Source organism: Paramormyrops kingsleyae, chromosome 1 (genome assembly GCF_048594095.1).
Source record: "Paramormyrops kingsleyae isolate MSU_618 chromosome 1, PKINGS_0.4, whole genome shotgun sequence".
Lineage (NCBI taxonomy): Eukaryota > Metazoa > Chordata > Actinopteri > Osteoglossiformes > Mormyridae > Paramormyrops > Paramormyrops kingsleyae.
This window is the reverse complement of record NC_132797.1, coordinates 63,675,431-63,694,423: the sequence shown is the minus strand read 5'-3', so window position 1 is coordinate 63,694,423 and position 18,993 is coordinate 63,675,431. Positions and strand designations below refer to the sequence as shown.

Genomic DNA, 18,993 nt, shown 5'->3' with positions numbered 1-18,993 from the left:
TCCACAGCCCTCTCGGTAAAAGCATCACTTCCGGCCAGATATCCGTCTCCAGCTTAAATGTTTAAACATTTGCGCTGATGCCCTTAAGGAATCTGAGCCACACAAGAACTTCTTACCAGCATTATGGATCAAAATAATATCTTCTGCTCCACACAAAAAGAACTGACACAGACAGAGGCCATTCTCTTTTATTACAAGTGTTATCACTCCTGAGAACTTACAGGTGAGAATTTTGCTTTAAATTAAGGAGTTTCCTAATTAAACATTGAGTCTTACAGGATTAGGAACTCGTCATTATATGCATTAATTTTAAAGGACATGTTAATTAAGTGTGCATCTGAAATCGCATGCTTACATTGTACATACTGAATGTTGTTAGAAGCCTAATACTCATATTCATGAGAACAATATGAAAGCACTTTTTGTGGTTTCCATCTCACATATTACTTGACCCGGATGTTTACAAATGACATAGTGAAAGTAATACGTATTAAAGTGAAATTACGGAACTTGGCATTGTTTTCTACCTAAATGTGTACGGAGATGGCAGTTCCTCCTCCTTCTTGGACACAAATCTCTGAGAAAGCAAAATTCCTCCTCTCTGGTCCAGTGGCCTTGTGGGGTAGCGGAGCGTTCATCGACCACACACTTCAGAATTTCACAGAATGTAGTTTGTCATCCATGTACCGTTCACCTCCTGTCTTATCCAAAATCAGGATTCGAACGTTCTTCTCAAGTTGCATAATCTATATGTTGCTTGCTACGTAGCAAACAAATATGTGATTTCAGATACTCAGTTTTCTGCCCTTTGTCAAAGTGCTAAATGTGTTTTATTGGCTGCAGTAATGCACACTGGATTTCTAACACCCTGGCACTATCAGATGTCCTCTTCTCATCTTCAAGTAACATTGATGCTCTTCTAACACCAGCCTTGCTGATGGAAGTCCTACGACTTCCCTGCAGGACCACTTGGAGATCTCAAGTTTTGTGGCTGTTGGTGCTGAAACCCACTGCCTTGGAGAAGGCCCTCCCCTCCCTTAGAGGGCCTGAAGATGTTGACCTGCTCCCAGTTTTTCAGTGTTTGACAGAAATATAGCAGTTCACCATTCTTTAGTTCAATTGGCTGATCCAGCAGTCAATCATCTGTAGCGGCTGTAATCTGATTGGCCGGCCGCAGGTTCTACCTTCACCTGGAACCCTGACCCTGTGCTGTACTTCTTGGGTTAGCTGTAGGTCAACATAGCATCCTGGGATGTAACGGTGGAGTTCTCACCACAGCATTAGTACAGCCAACGTCACCAAGGCAACAAAAGATGGAGGCTTCCAAGCAGGAATGAGGTGCACAGATGAGCTCTGGGCGTGTCTGAGGGCGAGCACGGCATTGCTGTGATTGGTTGGGACCTCCACGTTACACACCATGCCCTCACAGCAGGATACGCATTCCTGCAAAGCATCACAGACAGGAGGAGGAGCTTAAGCAAGGGGAGGAGCCTGGAATTTATTGTGGAGAGGAGGAAATAAAAATCATGTGAGAGGTGTTTTAACGAGGATGGGAATACCCTAAAGTCTGATGGGGGAGGAGCTTAACACAAACAATGTTGGAGGACTCACGGTGTGGTCCGTATCACGGTGGTGTCGGCAGCCCACTGTGAGGCAGTCCTCTCTGGCTGCACACCGCTTGGTGACGGACCTACTCTTCCCGTAACTGCTGAAATGATGAACTGTCAAACAGAACCCGGTGTCTGTGGATGGCACAACAAACAGCCTTTAAATCATAATGACACAACAACCTGGTGGCTATGGTGAAGTCATTTGAATAAGACTGTAATTGAGGGAGCCCCAATTAGTCAACGTAGTCGATGACGTCAGCGCTGAAAATGTTTTAAATCGATGTATCCTTTTTTTTATTACTTTAATAAAATTACCTTTATGATTTCCAAAATGCTTCAGTTAATCATAAATGTGTTCCTTTTAATCACTATGTAATTATCACAAATTACAAATTATCACAATACAAAAAGGTGGTTACACTGTGCAAAGTGCGATACACGGCGGTAATACCGCGGTACATGAGCACCAGAAGAGAAAACACACAGGTGCTATTCCAGATCACCAGAAAAGGCAAAACCACGGTGTCATCTATTCATGGTAATTAAATTACAATTAGTATGGAAAACTTTTTAATATCTTTTGTCCTTGTAGCTGCTAAATACACTCATTAATAAAGCCCTGAGTTGTCTGCCTGCTACGAATCTCCACTAAAGTCTTTGCACAAATATTCAGGCTAAAATCATATTCTACATTGATTGACAGGGCCAATGTATGCGTTCGTGCGCATTGGAGTTGTTGGGACCAGTGTCGTTATCGTAAACTAAAACTGAATTAAAAATGGACACTAAAGAAAATAATTTGTGAGCTGAGATAAAAATGAAAACCCAATTTTCACAAAAAAAAAAAACACGTCAGACTTTAATCTTTTTAAACATCTTTTTACCTTGTTTAACCACAGTATCTCCTTTTTTAAAAGATGCCGTAGCTGCTGATCTGTCCCTTCCTTCATCGCGAAACTATCTCGTGTTGCATGTGGCGTACTCCGCTAACCAAATATATTATGCATTAGGATGCACCAAATTTACACAGATTATTAACTTTTGGCCATCACAATATGCATCTCATTAATATTTTAGGCATAATACTAATCTGCTTATCGAACTGTCGGTGAAAACTTAACTTGAATGGTCAAATTGATTTTCCGGAGGAAAATTAACTGTTTAGATTAATCAGAGCAATTGATAATATAGTCGATAGATTAATCTATAGAAAAATAGTCAAGACCACCTCCCAAGATATTTACACGATAAACCCATATAACTGGTAAATGATGATCTAAAGTCAATAAAATCATGACTTCAGATGACATCATATATTTACTAAGCCTTTACTTTGCACATCTCGCAGTCCAATTTGCTCATGATGTTAAGAAAGCTATGTGAGGGTGGCAGCTTAGCCGCCCCCACCCCCCCCCCCCCGGTTTCCCATGAGCACTCACTCTCAGGGCACCACTTATCCTCTGCCCAGCGGTTGCAGTTGTAGTTGTCTGACTCCTGTTCACACGTGAAGCACTTAAAGCTCCGGGGGAAGGGTGTGGCTGGAAAAATCACACACGTGTTTCTAATTAAATTCAATAACAATGAGTTTATTCAATAACAAAGGAGCTTGAAGGAGTATAGAGAGTACACTACAGCGACTGGTGTTACAGTGGAAACGCCGGTCTGTGTAAGAATCATCACTGTGGATGTTTTAAAATAGATGGTGCGTTTATTTTGGTCTGTACAGGCATGACCAATCTCTCACTAATGAGGTGATGCTTACCATCCACCGGGGGCCTGAGACTGTGGAAGTTGATATTTCTGGAGTCCCCTTCATCACACGCTGTCAAGAGCAGGACGACGCGAAGCGCAGCAAGGTGACGTAGGATCAGTTGGAGGGGCATTCTCACGGTGCAAGGGACCATCAGGTCACCTGGAGACCAGCGGGGCCAAAACGTCAGAAGGTATGTGCAGAAATCTAAACACAGTCATAAGAGTAAATGGCAGCTGGAGACCAGATGGATGAGCTACTGATGCTCTGCAGCGCCCTTAACCCCCCCGATTCTCTGCAGCGCCCTTAACCCCCCGATTCTCTGCAGCGCCCTTAACCCCCCCGATTCTCTGCAGTGCCCTTAACTCTCTGCAGCGCCCTTAACCCCCCCGATTCTCCGCAGTGCCCTTAACCCCCCCGATTCTCCGCAGTGCCCTTAACCCCCCCGATTCTCCGCAGTGCCCTTAACTCTCTGCAGCGCCCTTAACCCCCCCGATTCTCCGCAGTGCCCTTAACCCCCCCGATTCTCCGCAGTGCCCTTAACCCCCCCGATTCTCCGCAGTGCCCTTAACTCTCTGCAGCGCCCTTAACCCCCCCGATTCTCCGCAGTGCCCTTAACCCCCCCGATTCTCCGCAGTGCCCTTAACTCTCTGCAGTGCCCTTAACCCCCCCGATTCTCCGCAGTGCCCTTAACCCCCCCGATTCTCCGCAGTGCCCTTAACTCTCTGCAGCGCCCTTAACCCCCCGATTCTCTGCAGCGCCCTTAACCCCCCCGATTCTCTGCAGTGCCCTTAACCCCCCGATTCTCCGCAGTGCCCTTAACTCTCTGCAGCGCCCTTAACTCTCTGCAGCGCCCTTAACTCTCTGCAGCGCCCTTAACTCTCTGCAGCGCCCTTAACTCTCTGCAGCGCCCTTAACCACCCAATTCTCCACAGTGCCCCTTAACCCTCTAATCTCCAGCCTTTGACCTCTGACCTCAGGCAGTCAGCCACAGATTCAGCATGTAAGGATCTCTCGTTTGTAAATTTCTTATGTACTTATGTTCTTATGACTGAACCACAAATATGTCAACGATGACAAAGAGCTGCAAAGAAAACCACTGCGCACAAAGTCTCTCCTGAAAACAATCCCTATTAACAAGACTTTATGCAGGACTGGGCTAGAGGAGGGCAAATCGTGTTCCTTTCAATGGCAGCACTTTTCTGGAACTTTCTGTGTGACGACACCGCATGAAGGTGTCCCAGGAAAGGCCTTGGGTTGCGCTCCACCTCAGCACCCATGGCCCTGCCCCGCATTCATGGTCAGACCGCCGTGCCAGCCGTTGTCTGTCAAACGAGGCTGCGTGAATGGAGCCGTAACAGGGATGGTGTTGGCGTCGGCCAGGGTGAAGGCCGGGTGTCAAAGGGGCGCGTTAATTCCCAGACGTCTCAGTCTGTAACGGGGGGAGGAGGAGGAGCAGGAGGCACCGACAGGGACAACCCGCCGTCACACAGTGTGGGCACTGGCAACCATCCAGGGGTCAACATATGGCCCGAGGTGGGTGGTACCGTGGAGCCTTGCCCCATGGGAAAGTAAACCCAGCGGCACCGTCTGGTCCGCCCAGCGCATCCGGAACCAAAATCTCCACAGCTATGGAATGACTGGCAGGTTTGCTGATGAATAGTGAATGCGACCCCCCCCCCTCCCCATTCCCCCGCCCCCTCTGTAATACAGCACAATGCAAACTGACACATCTCAGAGAAAAGCCAGGAATATAAACGATGTGCTCTGCTGGTGTCTAATGGATCCCAGCCATGACACAGAGAAATGCCCAACATGACAATGCAGCGCTAACAAAACGGCTTCATATACATTGCACCTGACAACAATGCAGCGCTAACAAAACACCTTTGCATACATAGCGTTGCATTGTCATGTCAGGTACTAACACACTAACAAAATATCTTCACATACATAGCACCTGACACAACAATGCAGCGCTAACACGCTAACAAAACAAGTGCTGTACACATACCTTGACCTGTGTATGTCTATTAAGCAGGCACAATAGTGTGCTTCCCAACCCAGAATTAGCTGTACGCTAAATTTCAGCTGCTGTCCCTGCACAGGTGATATACCTACAGCCATCCAATAAACAAACACCAAATAGGGCTAGTAAAACAGATTTTGTAGAATATTAGAATATAAAATTTACATTATATATATATATATTAGACACACACACACACACACACACACACACACACACACACACACACACACTAAGATACACAATATAATGTCATAAAATCCAAGCATGCAGCTAACAGATTAATCCTTTCTGCCAAATTCAATGTAAAAACTGCAGCACATTGGTATGATGAGGGCAGGGTTTTTTGTTGTGATTGGCATTGTCACTATCGTACAAGGCATGACTCACTCTAACCAACCTGGAAACTATGGCACCCTGGCTGTTTGCATGACGATGAACTCCGACCTGGCTTGTTCCGCAGCGGCCTGTAGATTCACCCAAACTGAGGGGTGTCCATCTCGCTATATATCAATAGGGCAAAAACCATCTGTAGGAAGAGACTGCTCAGATAGCTGTCATACGTTCTGAGGTTTTAGAACTAATGTCCAGACCAGTTTAATTCCAGTAATGCATCATGGTGGGCCACACGCAGAAGGCATCCCAGCATGCACTACAGAAGGCAGCTGGGACGGATCGGAGGTCCTCCAGGGCAGCCCAGAGGTATTCCTGCAATGTGCCTGAGCCACGGCCGGGATCTTCAGGTTTCAGGGCGTGAGGCCAAACCGTCGGATAGTGCAGTAAATCACATGCTGCAGACACTCGCTCACAGAAAACATAGCTGCCCCCCTTTGTGCCCGATTCCAAATATTACCCTCAGTTTCAGCCGCCTTCCAGCTAAACAGGTCTGGCCTCTCCTTACAGCGTCGAGGCTGTTGGTTACAGCTGACAGGTGATGTACTATTTTAACTGCTCAGCCCAACCTCACAGTCTTGAATGCAGGGTCATGTTTCCACCTTAAAAAAAATACAAATTCATGGTAGGAAAAAAAAAAAAACAGCCTTTTAACCTACAACCTGAGATCCATAAAAAGCAATCACACATGCACCTGAGTTTGCAAAGAAAACAGCAGCATCTTTTTTCTGTGTGGGGGGGGGGGGGCAGGGTGGGTCCTCATACCTACTCTCAGTCCCATTATCATTTCCACGTCCGTGTATGGACGTCTGCTTTGTGATCTGGAAAGCGCAGGTTACCGGGATCATCCCAGACTGGCTGATCAAACCTTGTTTTAGAGACAACAGTTGGCGGAAAAATGCCAGCAGCCTGGATAAGATTACAAAACCCCTGACTGAACAAACAATATAGAGGCAGGCATTTATACGCCTTGCACGGTGCACAGCCCCACAGTACAGATCAGACACCAATCTCTCAAGAATGACATTTTCTGGCCCTCCAAGGCCAAAGCAGAGTCACTGAGCAAACAGCTCTTCCAGGCTACACAAACACAGAAAAGCCCTCACTGTTAATCTGTTTAAAGTATGCACTTGTTCAGTCTGACTGTGTGAAAAGCAGTGAAACATACACACTTACACAGCTGAGAGTAGGTCTCGGTACTGGATTCAATGGCACGGGACTTTTCTGCACGACACACAATCCCAGCATATGAGCGTTCTCACCCTTTCTGATCACTGCAATTTCACATTTTGCTGGCTGGTGGAGTCGACATTAGAACAGGCCGTCCCCAATGTCATTCTGTGACAGTGGTGAATGATAACTGTCCATATCCAGGGTGGAGTTTTGCACACTTGGACCCATTTGATGAGAATGTTTAACAGCAACACTGAGGGCCACACAGCTCAGGACAAAGAAAAAGCAACCATAAAGCACAGACCTCACCTGCACTCCTACAATCCCGGCTGTGATGAGACACTTCACACAGAGCATGCAGCACTACAGTCACACCCCTACCTACATGCTACTGTGCTCTGATTGGATGACTGGGTCAGTGTGGGAGGAGCACAGCCAGCTGGGCAGGGTGTAAAACTCACAGCAGAATATGACTGACCCTCCATGATGACTAATTACATTCATCAAACACACACACATACACACATACATACACACATACATACATACATACTGAACCTCTCCCCAGTCTACCTGTGTGGGCTTGACCATCTTGAATACTCTAAGAGGCACACAAATTGTCTACAGTAAATTTAAAAGTGCAAGAATAAAAGTGGCTTAAAATATAATCCGATGAGGAGATGAAGTTACAACATGCCACCGAGATGACATCTGTTGTTGATTTTTATGCAACTCAATAAGACACCAGTAAACTAATTATTCTGAAGCCCTACAATGCATTTCTCTAAACACGAACAGCTCACACTCATTCAACATGCAGGAAACACGTGTCTTCAATGAGCGGTGGTATAGCGCTAACAAAGTGGCTTCCGGACAGCCGCGCTTTAACCTTTGACCCCAAACCCACAAAGGTCATCAGAAGCAAATTAACTCCTGAATTTGGGGGGAAACACCATGTCCTCCAAACATAAGCCCTCAAGGAATCGCATTCTGAACAGCTGAAGAGTCGACCCTCTTTGTGGCAGCTGCCCCCCTCACATACACACACCAACGACATCACACACGGGCCACCAGGCCACAGGTCCGAGATACTCAGGAATCTACCACCACTTTCGCGTGAGACTGTAAGACTCACCAAAGCCCCACACTTCAGGACCAGCCCTAAACAAGCCAGGAATTACAAAAGGGACAGTCCAAGTAGCATCTCTGCTGTTTAAGCCTCTAAAACAACTACCCCCGGGAGCCCCCCCTCTGCCCCCACACAGAGGAAGCCATATCAAAACCATATCAAAGTGAAGGAAATTGAGATCGGGGGGGGTGTAGCTAGGTAGGTCAAAAACTGTATTGCTCTACAGGATAAAATCCCCGACAGGCAGACAGGACCCCTGCATCACTCATCTACAAAACAGAAGAATGAAACTAAACAGTCAAATAACTTATTACCCATCAGCTAAAGGCAAAAGGCCTGTTGTTGGTCCTGGGCGGGGTCAGCTGGTGTACCCTCAGGCGGGTACTTAACCTGAATTGTTCCAGTAAATTCTGCAGCTGTACAGATGGGCAGACAAAGGCATAAATAACTTTGCTTGAGTGTGTCGGGGGAGGGGGGGGGGATAACAACATTTTTGTGAACTACAGGGTCTCGAATTTGTCAGGTTCCTGAAGAGCAAGTTGTGGGTGACCACTTTAATTAAAAATTATGCAATAAAGCAGGAACTAAGGAACTCAAACGCACGTCAGACCTCGAGCTCATAAAGGGTCTGACCTGTTCTGACCAGCCTTCAAACCTGAACGCCTGTAACCCAACCCAAGCAAGCCCCTCCGTCTTGGAGCAGCGAGGTGCAGGTGGCGAACTGCAACAGGAGGTCAGGAAGGTCACAAAGGGGCGCCTGAATACACAAGCTCATCACATCCATTCAGATGTCGCCGAGCCCGACTCACGAGCGGTCACAAGAAACAGGAAGTGGAGTTTATAGAGACAGGAAATAAAAAACACTGGATTGGTGACAGGTCATGGTGTCATGTCATGGTGATGGTTGCCGTGTGCACATTGAGAAATGCGCCCCCGTTTGGGCGAGTGGCGCGACGTCAATAAGCAAGCGGGTCCCCTTAATCTCCGTCGGACGCGACTCGAGTGTCTGTGATAAATCATAGTGGTGACAGCGACACTTGTAGCGTTTAGGGATCCGATGCAGAGAGAATAAGAGGATGAAATTCAATGAGACAGTACGGAAAGCTCCGGAAGGCATTGGTGCTGCAAGCTTCAGGTCTCTAATCAACAGGAGCGGCGCAAAATGAAAATCCACACTCTCCTCAGTGAGTGCTTCTGGGAAACCATATACAAACACACACACATAAAAATAAACTGAAGTGAATGAGTAAAGTGTCTCCCCCCCTTTTTATTTTTAAATAGCAGCCTTTAATGTACTGAAGGGAACAAGAAGGTGAGATGGGAAAAGCTGTAACACCATTTAATAAATGTCTTTTCATTGCATAATGGACTCATTGATTTGTCTGAAAACCCCTTTTCTGTTTCTGCAGTTACAGCAATCTGGAGCCGATCCCGGGAAGATTATGTCACGGCACAGTACAGCGATGACATGGTGCCGGTTCGTCATAGTAAGTATTTATTTTAAAAAACTAATTAAATGATCAATTAAAACTAGATGCCGTTTGAACAGCACCAATGTATTCCCTGGACAGCCCCGCCACCCCCCCCCCCATATCCCCCAACCTCTACAATCTTCCGCTACATACTCTCCCCACCTGTCCAGAAAAATCTAGTAAAAGCTCAACTTGGATTGTTGCAATGCAATCAGCTGCACCAGATCAGCGGCTGTGGCTGTCCTTTCACTTGTCACCACTATGTTTGCCAGTTTTCATGCAATTTCATGCATTTTGATTTATCCCAGCTAAATGATGATACTCAGTGCAGGCCTTTTACCTCCAGTAAAGGAAAAGCCGTCATGATATCGCTCCATTTAACAGATCCTATGTTCTTGCATTATCTATTCATAATAATGAATATAATTTGAGAGATAAATCGACTACAAAGGCATTACAATCATCGTTTCATGCTCTTTATTTTATGTTATCAACCCGAGTATTTCAACAAGTGACCTATATATCCTTGGGTGCATCGGTTAAAAAGATCAAAGAGGCCTACTCTTAAGATGGAATTCTTCATAATTACTCCGCTGCCGCTATGTTGATGGATTAATTATTGCTTGTGGTGGCAGTGTCAGGGTGGGCAGACTGACCTGCCCAGGATTCAAGGTACCAGTCTCTTAAAGGCACTGCCGCGCCTTCTCTCACGCAGAGAGGGAAGAGAACACTTGGGTCGCGGCTGCCGAACACACTGCAGGAATTTAAAAGCGGGGTCTTCAGATATTTCATTTATTTGTAACATGAATGTTACTCGCATTCTCCCAACACTAAACCGTTAGGTTCCAGCAAATTCCAGATGTGGTTTATGACACTGTGCTGATGCAGTGTGGTGTTTGACAGATTTATGGTTTTGAGTTGTTGGCGTGAAGGTAAACAATCACAGTACTCAGCCTGACAGCTGCCGGGGGCTGGGATGTGCCCAGCTGTGTTGTCGGGACATTTGGGGAGAATCCTGAAATGTGAGGAAGCACCGTCCTGCCCAAACACGATGTGCACCTACAGTACTATAGCCACACTAAACCACACTTTACCCACAATAAAAGGAGGGAAAGAAGTGGTGGAGGCAGAAAAGAATTGTGGGATATTATGGTGTTTCATCAGAAACATTCAAGTTATCAATATGTGATTTCATGCATGTGTTCAAAAATAGACCATAAAATTTAACTAATAAATAACAGGAAAAAGAGGGCACACTTAACACAAGTTAAAAACAATGTAACAAGCCCCAGCTATTCAGGACCGAAAAACAATGGTTCTGTGCAGCCACAGCAAACTCTATCAAGTCCCTTCAACCTGTGGCACCACCTTAATGGGGACAGTGCCAAATGACAAATGAAAACGCGAATGAATCAGAATGCACAGGAATGCTGGCATCGGATACCCGACCAGGCGGATCCATATCTGCCGGAACACGAAGGCGCATTCCTTAGAGCGCCCTGGATCAGAACAATGGATCCTGTGGGACAGTGCAAACGAAAATCACACTTAAGGCTGTTTATCTGAGCCTTGTGTTTATATTCGCTCAGAAAAACACAGTTTAACATTATATATACACACACATACATAAACAGTAATACAATAAAATGTAACAATACTTTCCTCTTCATCAAAACCATTCTCCAAAAAGTCACTGATCTCTTGCTGCATGGCTAGATAAACACCACTTTGGTCACCAAACCTCCTCACTAGAACCCCCCCATTTGAACTTGGGCTCTCGGTACAAATCTTACCAAGAGTCAGAAGCCCGCCCCCCCCGCCTTGAACTCATCTCCCTTACAGACGTACATACCACAGAGAAGCAAAACCCTACATCATGAACGTGGCTTGCATACCGGTTGGCTTATGCCCCATTATCTACCGAACCAAAACATCCATGGGCCTGCCTGAGTTTGCATGCAGTTCCTTAGCGACTCAGGATGAGTGCTTTGAACCTGCAGGTTATGAAGCAGTGTCCTGAACTACTACCCTACCTGCTATTTTTCACATGCCTTCACCAACACCCACCCCAGTAAAGGACGTCTCAGTGTTTATGGGGTATAAAAAACAGCAGAGAAAGCAGCCAGGAATGAAGATCCCTACCACATCCCTTTATTGGGTCATTCTCTACCCTGACACCATGCACACAATGGGCCAGTAAAGTCTGCCGTCTGCCACGTCAATGGGACCCCTCGGCCCCCCGCTGTGACCATTGTGTGGAGTGCGGTGTTACCCAGACCTGACGCCGAGTGACTCATCCGCCCATATTCCTCAGCCCAGGAGGAACGGCAGAGATTACGTACCCGGCTCTGCGGGATCCCTCTCCAGCCAGGGCTCATAAATGAGCGACACACGGCAGATTTAAGCCCGCTAAGCTATCAGCTCGCCTCAGCCAGCCTTTCGCTGTGTAGCCTGGAGGTTAACCAGCCGCAGACATGGCACTCACCTACCAATTAACGTCGTCCGGTGTCCCTGCGGGCACTCGCAGGCACGTAAATCGTGGCACGTTCAAGTAATAAATTTAGTGGGACCCAGAGCATTTAGCTTACATCACTGAGTCACATCCCGCTGTATGTGAGGGAAACCATCCCAGCTGCACCTTGTAAACGTGATGGGAGGGGGGCGTTTGGCTGGCCCATCTGGAGATTTTAATCGAGATTTCTGTCTGGTCTTCCTCAGCGCCATAAATATCTTCCCTGAGCCCTCATTTTGCTCTGAAAGACATCAGTGACTTGAGTGACTCAGAATCACCCAGTGGAGCCAAGAGAGACTCTGACTTACACAGCAGAAACCCAGTGCGCCTTAGTCACTTGACCCCCAGCCCCCTGTGCACCAAAGCCCTCTACTCCTCCCACCAGAATCTGCCCCCCCCCCCCCCCGCACACCATCATTACAAGGGGGGCAGGAACTGGACCCCCTTAATAGGCCGTTCGATTACATCTCCTCCCAGGTCCTCAACCTGCTCGCTCCTGAGGGGGGGGGGCCGGAATCGCTAACCCTTCACACAAGGTCTCTTTGTATGGACTGTACAGACATGGGTGGGGGGTAATCGAGATGCCCCCCCGCCCCCGCCATCAGGGCCCCGACGTAGCCGAGTCTCAGGTGTCCTTCCCTGTAGGACCACCTCCTGCTCTGGCCTGTGCACAGACCAGGTGAACCTCCAAAGCTGTGTCCAAGGACAATCCCTTTAACCTTCAAATGGGCCATAAAGAGAATGGCTGTAAGGGGAGGGGCTAACAGTGGATACAGCCAATCAAAACCACCGTGTGTTGTACTAGGAAACCTAGGGTAACAGCTGTAATGTTTATTAATGTGAGCGGATGTGATTAATGGCAGCTGACGGTTGATCCAACTGACAGGCCCAAAATCCCAAAAGCATAAGGTTGGGATCTGAAGGCTATTGCTTCCAGTCTCAGCAGAGACCCTGATCTTGTATCCCTGAACAAGACACCTATTTATTTTATATGGGTGCATGAACGTAACACTGCAAGCAAAGGTGATAAAATTTCAATGATTGATTAGGTTAGTAAATTGTATTTAAGAAACAGGTAAACCTCTATAACCTACATTACTGCTATGTCACTCTCAATGCATGCATTGGCTCTGTAAGCACTTTGTAATCGAAGGACAGACTGAATTTTATGCACAGGTGTGACTTTCCCTACTTACTGTACTCTGGCAGATGTGCAGTGGGGGAGCAGTAAAGCGACCCAACAGAACCACCTTTCACACTCAGAATACACCGGGCCACTCACAATGCAGAGCACCTGAGCAAGGTCCCGAATGGGTGGAATATGAATGAGATACATTATTCATGAGACAGAAAGCATGTCCGCCTTCAGCTGAGAGATTTCCCTCCCAGAGACAATGGGGGGTCTGTACATGGCGAAGCCAAGAATACAAAACCAACACCGAATGGCCTGGAGCCTTGGGAGGGCGATCACATGTGCGCGTCATCAGGGAATAGCGGCTCGCGCTTCTGTAGCCATTACAGCTACAGATTCCCTCCCGCTTGCAGGTCATGAGTCAAAGAATTCTGAGCAATTCTATTCTGGGTCTTCGTAACCTGGCTATCGCAGAGTCAACAGAAGAAACGACAAAATACAGAACTCAATAAAAGCGTTTGTGCACTTCTAGAGGGACTTGGAACCTAAAGCATATGATTAAGACATTCCTTAGCTGGGGGGATAATTATATACACAAGGACCTCTATCCTGCAAACACAGGTATAATCTAGAGCCCCATCCTGACCCTTAATCGGACCCGAGACCCTTCAAGAACAGCTCTTTATTAAAGATTCCCAGCAAAGCAGGCAAGGAAACCACAGGTATGACCCGCCTGACCTCAGCATTAGGGCAGGGTTTCTCCATTTGGGGTTCACAGGACCATTTTTGTTTGCTCATGGAGTTTGTGTGGTTCTTTTATACATATATAGTTACTTTTACCATCACTTTGCTCCCCCACCCTAGTCAACAACTTTTAGTGAGGGCCTTAAAGAATCTGAGATGATCACACAGTTGTGCTTTCGATTCCACCTCCATTAAGTGAAGAAAGGACGGCCATCTTTGAGCTGCTTCCAGTGTGGATTCAAGAAAATCACAGTGCCCCTGTCGAAGGTCCAGGTCAACCGAGCATATAATCAAACTAATTAAGGCAGTGGTTACCTGTCCCAGCAGCTGTCTCGTTACACTCTGTCACACGGTGGACCCCAGGCCAGATTGCCCCCCCCCCCTTCACTCGGCACCGTTTATCTCAGCCGGCGATCTAATCTTCCCCAGCGATGAGAGGCAAAGCACCTCCCAGCCTCTGATCCTTCTGCGTCCGCCTTAATGGTTAAGATTAAATCGTACCTTTCAGCTGTCCCGCCTGGGAGTCACGCCAAGGCAATTTAGCAGAGGCTGCTGCTTTTCCTGCCGTGGTTTGCCAGTCTCCCCCTCTTCCTCGACTGTCTCTAGGACCATAGATACCCAGCCTGCCCCCAAGACTTTGAGCTGTGTGCAGCCCCAGCTATTCAGGGCCTAAAAGCGCCACACAAAAAACCCAGAGACCATAATGTCACAAAAATATTCAAAAGGCAGTAATGTATAAAATGTAACGTATAAAAATGCTAAAATGCTAATGCAATGCTGAACACAACAAAAACTCAACAGTAAATGAACAATATCTTGTTTTTAATCACAGGGAACCATTATGCCAGAAGGACTTGCTAACGGGAACACTGCTGTGCTGGCATGGGCTGCAGCTAGTCCACGGTTCTGGATGTCCCATGACAGACATGGGGGTCGAAGCACTCGAGGACGAAACAGGAGCTATGTCCCCCAAGGTGCCCATGAGGGCTCAGAGGAACGGAAGGATTTACAGAGGAAGAGAAAAATCCAGAAAACCAAATGCGGAGAGAAAATGAAAGGTGTACAGACATATCAACAGGCAATTATTAAAAAATAGCTCAGGGAATAAAGAAAACATGCAAGCATTGCGGTCAGAAAGGCAAACAGAAACATGCTGTGTTAATGCTTATTATGGGTTGGGGCAGGTTGGACTATCCCAGCTGCAGCCCGGGCCAATAGGAGCACAGTGCGTGCGGGGGCCATTTTCCATCCATTATCACCTCAGACACCCAGAAAGAGAAAGACCAGCGTATTCCCTGCACTTCCCGCCTTTCAGTGCCAGGACCGCGCCAGAATTTTAAGGCCGCCTGCGATTAAGTCAGAGCACGTGGGTCGAGGACACGGAGGACAAAGAGAGATGGAGGAGAGTTCGGGACGCCTTCAGACATGTTGACAAAGCAGGCCTGCCGAGCGCAGGAACCTTTGGTGGGCGGGGACGCGGACGAGCGCGGTAAGACTCCGAGCACGGCGCCGGGCGGGGGAAGGGGGGGGTGTAAAGGCAGCCACGACCCGGCACAGCCAGGCATACCGGGGGCGAGGAGCTAACAAAGTCACCCATCATTAATCTCGGTGGAGTTGTCATGCAGTCGCTTTTCATCCATCATGAGAGTCACCCCCCCATTGTGGATTTCAAGCCCCCCCTCCCACTGTTAGTTTAGAAAAGGGCACAGTTTACATGCCACATGGAAAGAAAAGGTACGGCCAGGCAATCGCCCCTATGTCCCTCCCCCCAGCTCGGTTCCCATATAAGGCCCACTGGCGGCTCAGGACTCCATCAAGGCCTTGCTAGACAACCAGATGAGCCCATGATACGCAGAGACTGCTCGAACCCTATCTTCATGGGCTCCTGGTGACCAGTAGGTGGAGCTAAAGATCTGCCTCCTTAGTGTGGCTCAAACTGGACCAGGAAGTGGGCGTGACCCCCTAACCCTAACCCTAACCCCCCAAGCCCCAGTAATTCAGGACTAATCACCATTCCTGGGTCACAGCCCGTCAATACAAGAAAAAAAGGGTGTCACTTTGAAAGGGGGGAGGGACGGGGACAATATGGAGCATATTAAATTACATGTGTGAGGGACAGAGGTGAAGCAGGCATACCCCCCTCCTAACCCCCCCCCCCCCCCCATCTGTGACCGCAAAGAAGGATGAGAATAACCAGAAAAAGCTTGAAACTGTGCAGAAGTGTCGAGAACCAGATACCACTTGGCCGGGCTGCACCAAACCTGAAACAAGTGTCACGGGTCATGACTCCAGCTGCTGCCGTCGCATAATCAAGGGCAGCTAAACAGCTGTGAGCCGTCAGCTCCCTCTAGCTGCCTGGGCCGGCCCAGAGACAGACAAGTGGCACCGCGTGACCCTAAGTAACCACTTAGGATTAGGTTTGGTCCCTGAAAGGAAGCGTCTGTAAACAAGCCGGCAAAGGAAACAACATTTCAACACCAAGTTCAGCTAAAGAAGGTTCAGACTTTTAAAGCTAATAAAACATGGGGAAAGAATTCGTCTCCACCAATTGCCAATAATCACAGTATTACAGAAACCCTACAGAATCGGTAAAGCTCTTCTGAGTACTGGACTGCATTCCATCAGACAGACAGAGGGGGCGCCGTCCTACCTTTACAAACACTCCATGCTGTAAGGCAGGGGTATCAAAACTCCAGTTCTGGGGGGCGGAGCCCACTGTAGCTTAGTTCTTCCCCAGTTCCACCACAAATGATTCAGCTCAAAAGCTGTGTGCCAATTAGCACAAGGAGTTGAATGGGGTGTGTTAAATGAGGGTGAACCCAAAAATGTGCAAGGATCCGGTGCTCCAGGACTGGAGTTTGACACCCTTGCTATAAGCATTGGTTAAAAGGCACAGTAGCCCTGACAGGGAGTTTGTGTGCCCAGCAGCCCATGAACAACCAGACCTGTAAAAATACACTCCATTCTCAGCTCTCGATAAATATTGATTTCATTAATATTTTCAGCTCTGACTTCTCATCATTAAACCTTATTCTTTCAGTCGTTTGCTTATATCTACAGATGTTACGACTCCATAAACAGCTTCCTAATCATGGGGTCTCCCCCTTGGGGGGGCTTGCTGAGGGACTGACAGACATGACTGCAACTGCCAGCAGTCTACAGGGAACCACAGATGCAAAAAATGAGGTGACCTTCTCAGTGCTGTGCTGGACAGCATAGTCACTCACAGTCACACAGGGGTTTTGGAGTGGGTTTTGCGGTGTGTGTCGGGGAGGGGAGCGGTTGTACATCTCACTCTTGGCTGCTCAGGAAAATCACTCACAGACACGCCTGCCCCCACCCAAGCTGCCTGTGACACAGGTCTTCAAGCTCGGATGATCAAGAATCCGGATTACAAGACACACAGGGTGGACAAGCTGAAGGAAGCGAAGGTGAACAGGCGTAGCAATTAGCATTGTTAGAGAGTGCGCCTGAAGGTCAGCTTTTTGCCTGAAACATGCAATAAGTACCTGAAAAGTGAGATGCTGGTCGCATGGTACTGTTAGGTATGGTACCTGTCACTGTTACACTGTTGTAAACAGGCTAAGCGTAACACATTAGGAAAAACATAATTCACGTCTTGGGTGCAATATCTGCTGAACCGTAAATTTTGATACCGTTCCCCATAGAGACAAAAACGTTTAAAAATCAGGTACAATATTCCATCTTATTTACACTATAATAAACAGATCAAAGAAGGCTTTCTCACGCCTAACCCCCACCCCCCAACGTTTCGTTCATTATGCATTACACCACACTCAGTTTAACAGAGTAAACGCTTTCCCTGCATATACATAGAAAAGTAGACGTTTAACATTAAAACACCCTTTAAGTTGCTTCATTCGCATCCACAAGAGTGGTTTCCACATAAAAACGGTATCACTATCTCATTTTCTTTTTCCTTCAATATCGTTATGTTATTTTAAACAAGATTTTTTTGTTTCTGTAGGTTTGAGAATCCCATTCAAATCACTATGTAGCCTATTATATGCACTCACTGATAAATAGAACGATTTAGCCACCTATAAATACTAGGCTATTATATAGTTTATTTTAAAATTAATTTCATCAAGATGTTTCTTTAAGAACCGTCATTTTCGGACATGCCTAAAGCAGTTTGTGGTAGTAGATCAGGGAACCTGGCAAATGTTAGGGCCGCCCCCCCACAAACACAAATGCACAGGCGTATACGTATAACCCCAAACCCACACACAAACACGTAATACACCTAAACAGAACAAACCCAAATGCATACACGTTTCCGAGGAAACGCATCGCAACATATTTTTGTGTATTAGGTCTATCAAATGCGAATTTCTCCTTCCCATCCAGATTCACAGAAGTCATATTGCACCGCGTTTGAACACATTCTACCGAGACTGGGGAGTCTGAAAGCCCCGGTTCAGACAGTATACAAAGTTTCGGCCCATTGTGTCCCAAACCTAAACCGTCAGTCTGAGCTCATTTCAATGGGGTCTCACAATGGCTTTTGTCGGTGCAGCTGGCTTTGGACCCCTCAACAGCCTTATCATCTGATTGCGGAGAATTAAAATCCATAAAGCCCGGGTGCCCTGTGGGATCCACCTTAAAACCGCACGCCGATCGGAGATTTGATTTGCGGCTTTTAAAATGAAACCTGTGTCAAAGTTACTATCTTGGACTGTGAAGTCTCTGCCCATTACACAGACCGCGTCTTACCGTCAGTGCAAACTCCTAACGCTGCTGCGGGGATCAGAGCCAGGATTGCTTCGTACCTCCGTCCCCGCCGGGGCTCAGCTCCCTGTATGCCGCTCCCTGTCCGCCGCTGGCGGTGACTGCGTAAGGGCGGAGTGAAAGACGAGCGGAGGCGGGGTGCAGGAGCAGGTAAGGGAGAGACCCAGGATCTGGAAAGGGTGCACTGCCCTCCTGGTGCCTTTTACTGCCAACCAGTCTTACTGTTATTACTACTTATTTAGATATATTTTTTATACTGAGTTGCACAAGCTAAAACTCGAGATTCAGTTGCATATA

General features: G+C 47.3%; 1 protein-coding gene across 3 annotated transcripts; it reads right to left on the bottom strand.

Annotated features, from left to right (window-relative positions):
• Positions 1-172: 172 nt before the first annotated feature.
• lypd6b (LY6/PLAUR domain containing 6B) lies at positions 173-18,912 on the bottom strand. Of its 3 annotated transcripts, XM_023822372.2 has the most exons (6): positions 18,682-18,911; positions 14,446-14,613; positions 3,373-3,522; positions 3,050-3,148; positions 1,612-1,742; positions 173-1,443 (listed from the first exon to the last, which is right to left on the bottom strand). In XM_023822372.2, exons 3-6 carry the CDS (start codon positions 3,512-3,514, stop codon positions 1,270-1,272), a joined length of 546 nt encoding a protein of 181 aa, XP_023678140.1. In that variant the 5' UTR covers positions 3,515-3,522; positions 14,446-14,613; positions 18,682-18,911; the 3' UTR covers positions 173-1,269. The 3 variants fall into 3 exon arrangements, with proteins under 3 accessions (XP_023678140.1, XP_023678142.1, XP_023678139.1); XM_023822374.2 differs by lacking the exon at positions 14,446-14,613 and having other exon boundaries at positions 18,738-18,912; XM_023822371.2 differs by lacking the exon at positions 14,446-14,613 and having other exon boundaries at positions 18,682-18,909.
• Positions 18,913-18,993: the final 81 nt, after the last annotated feature.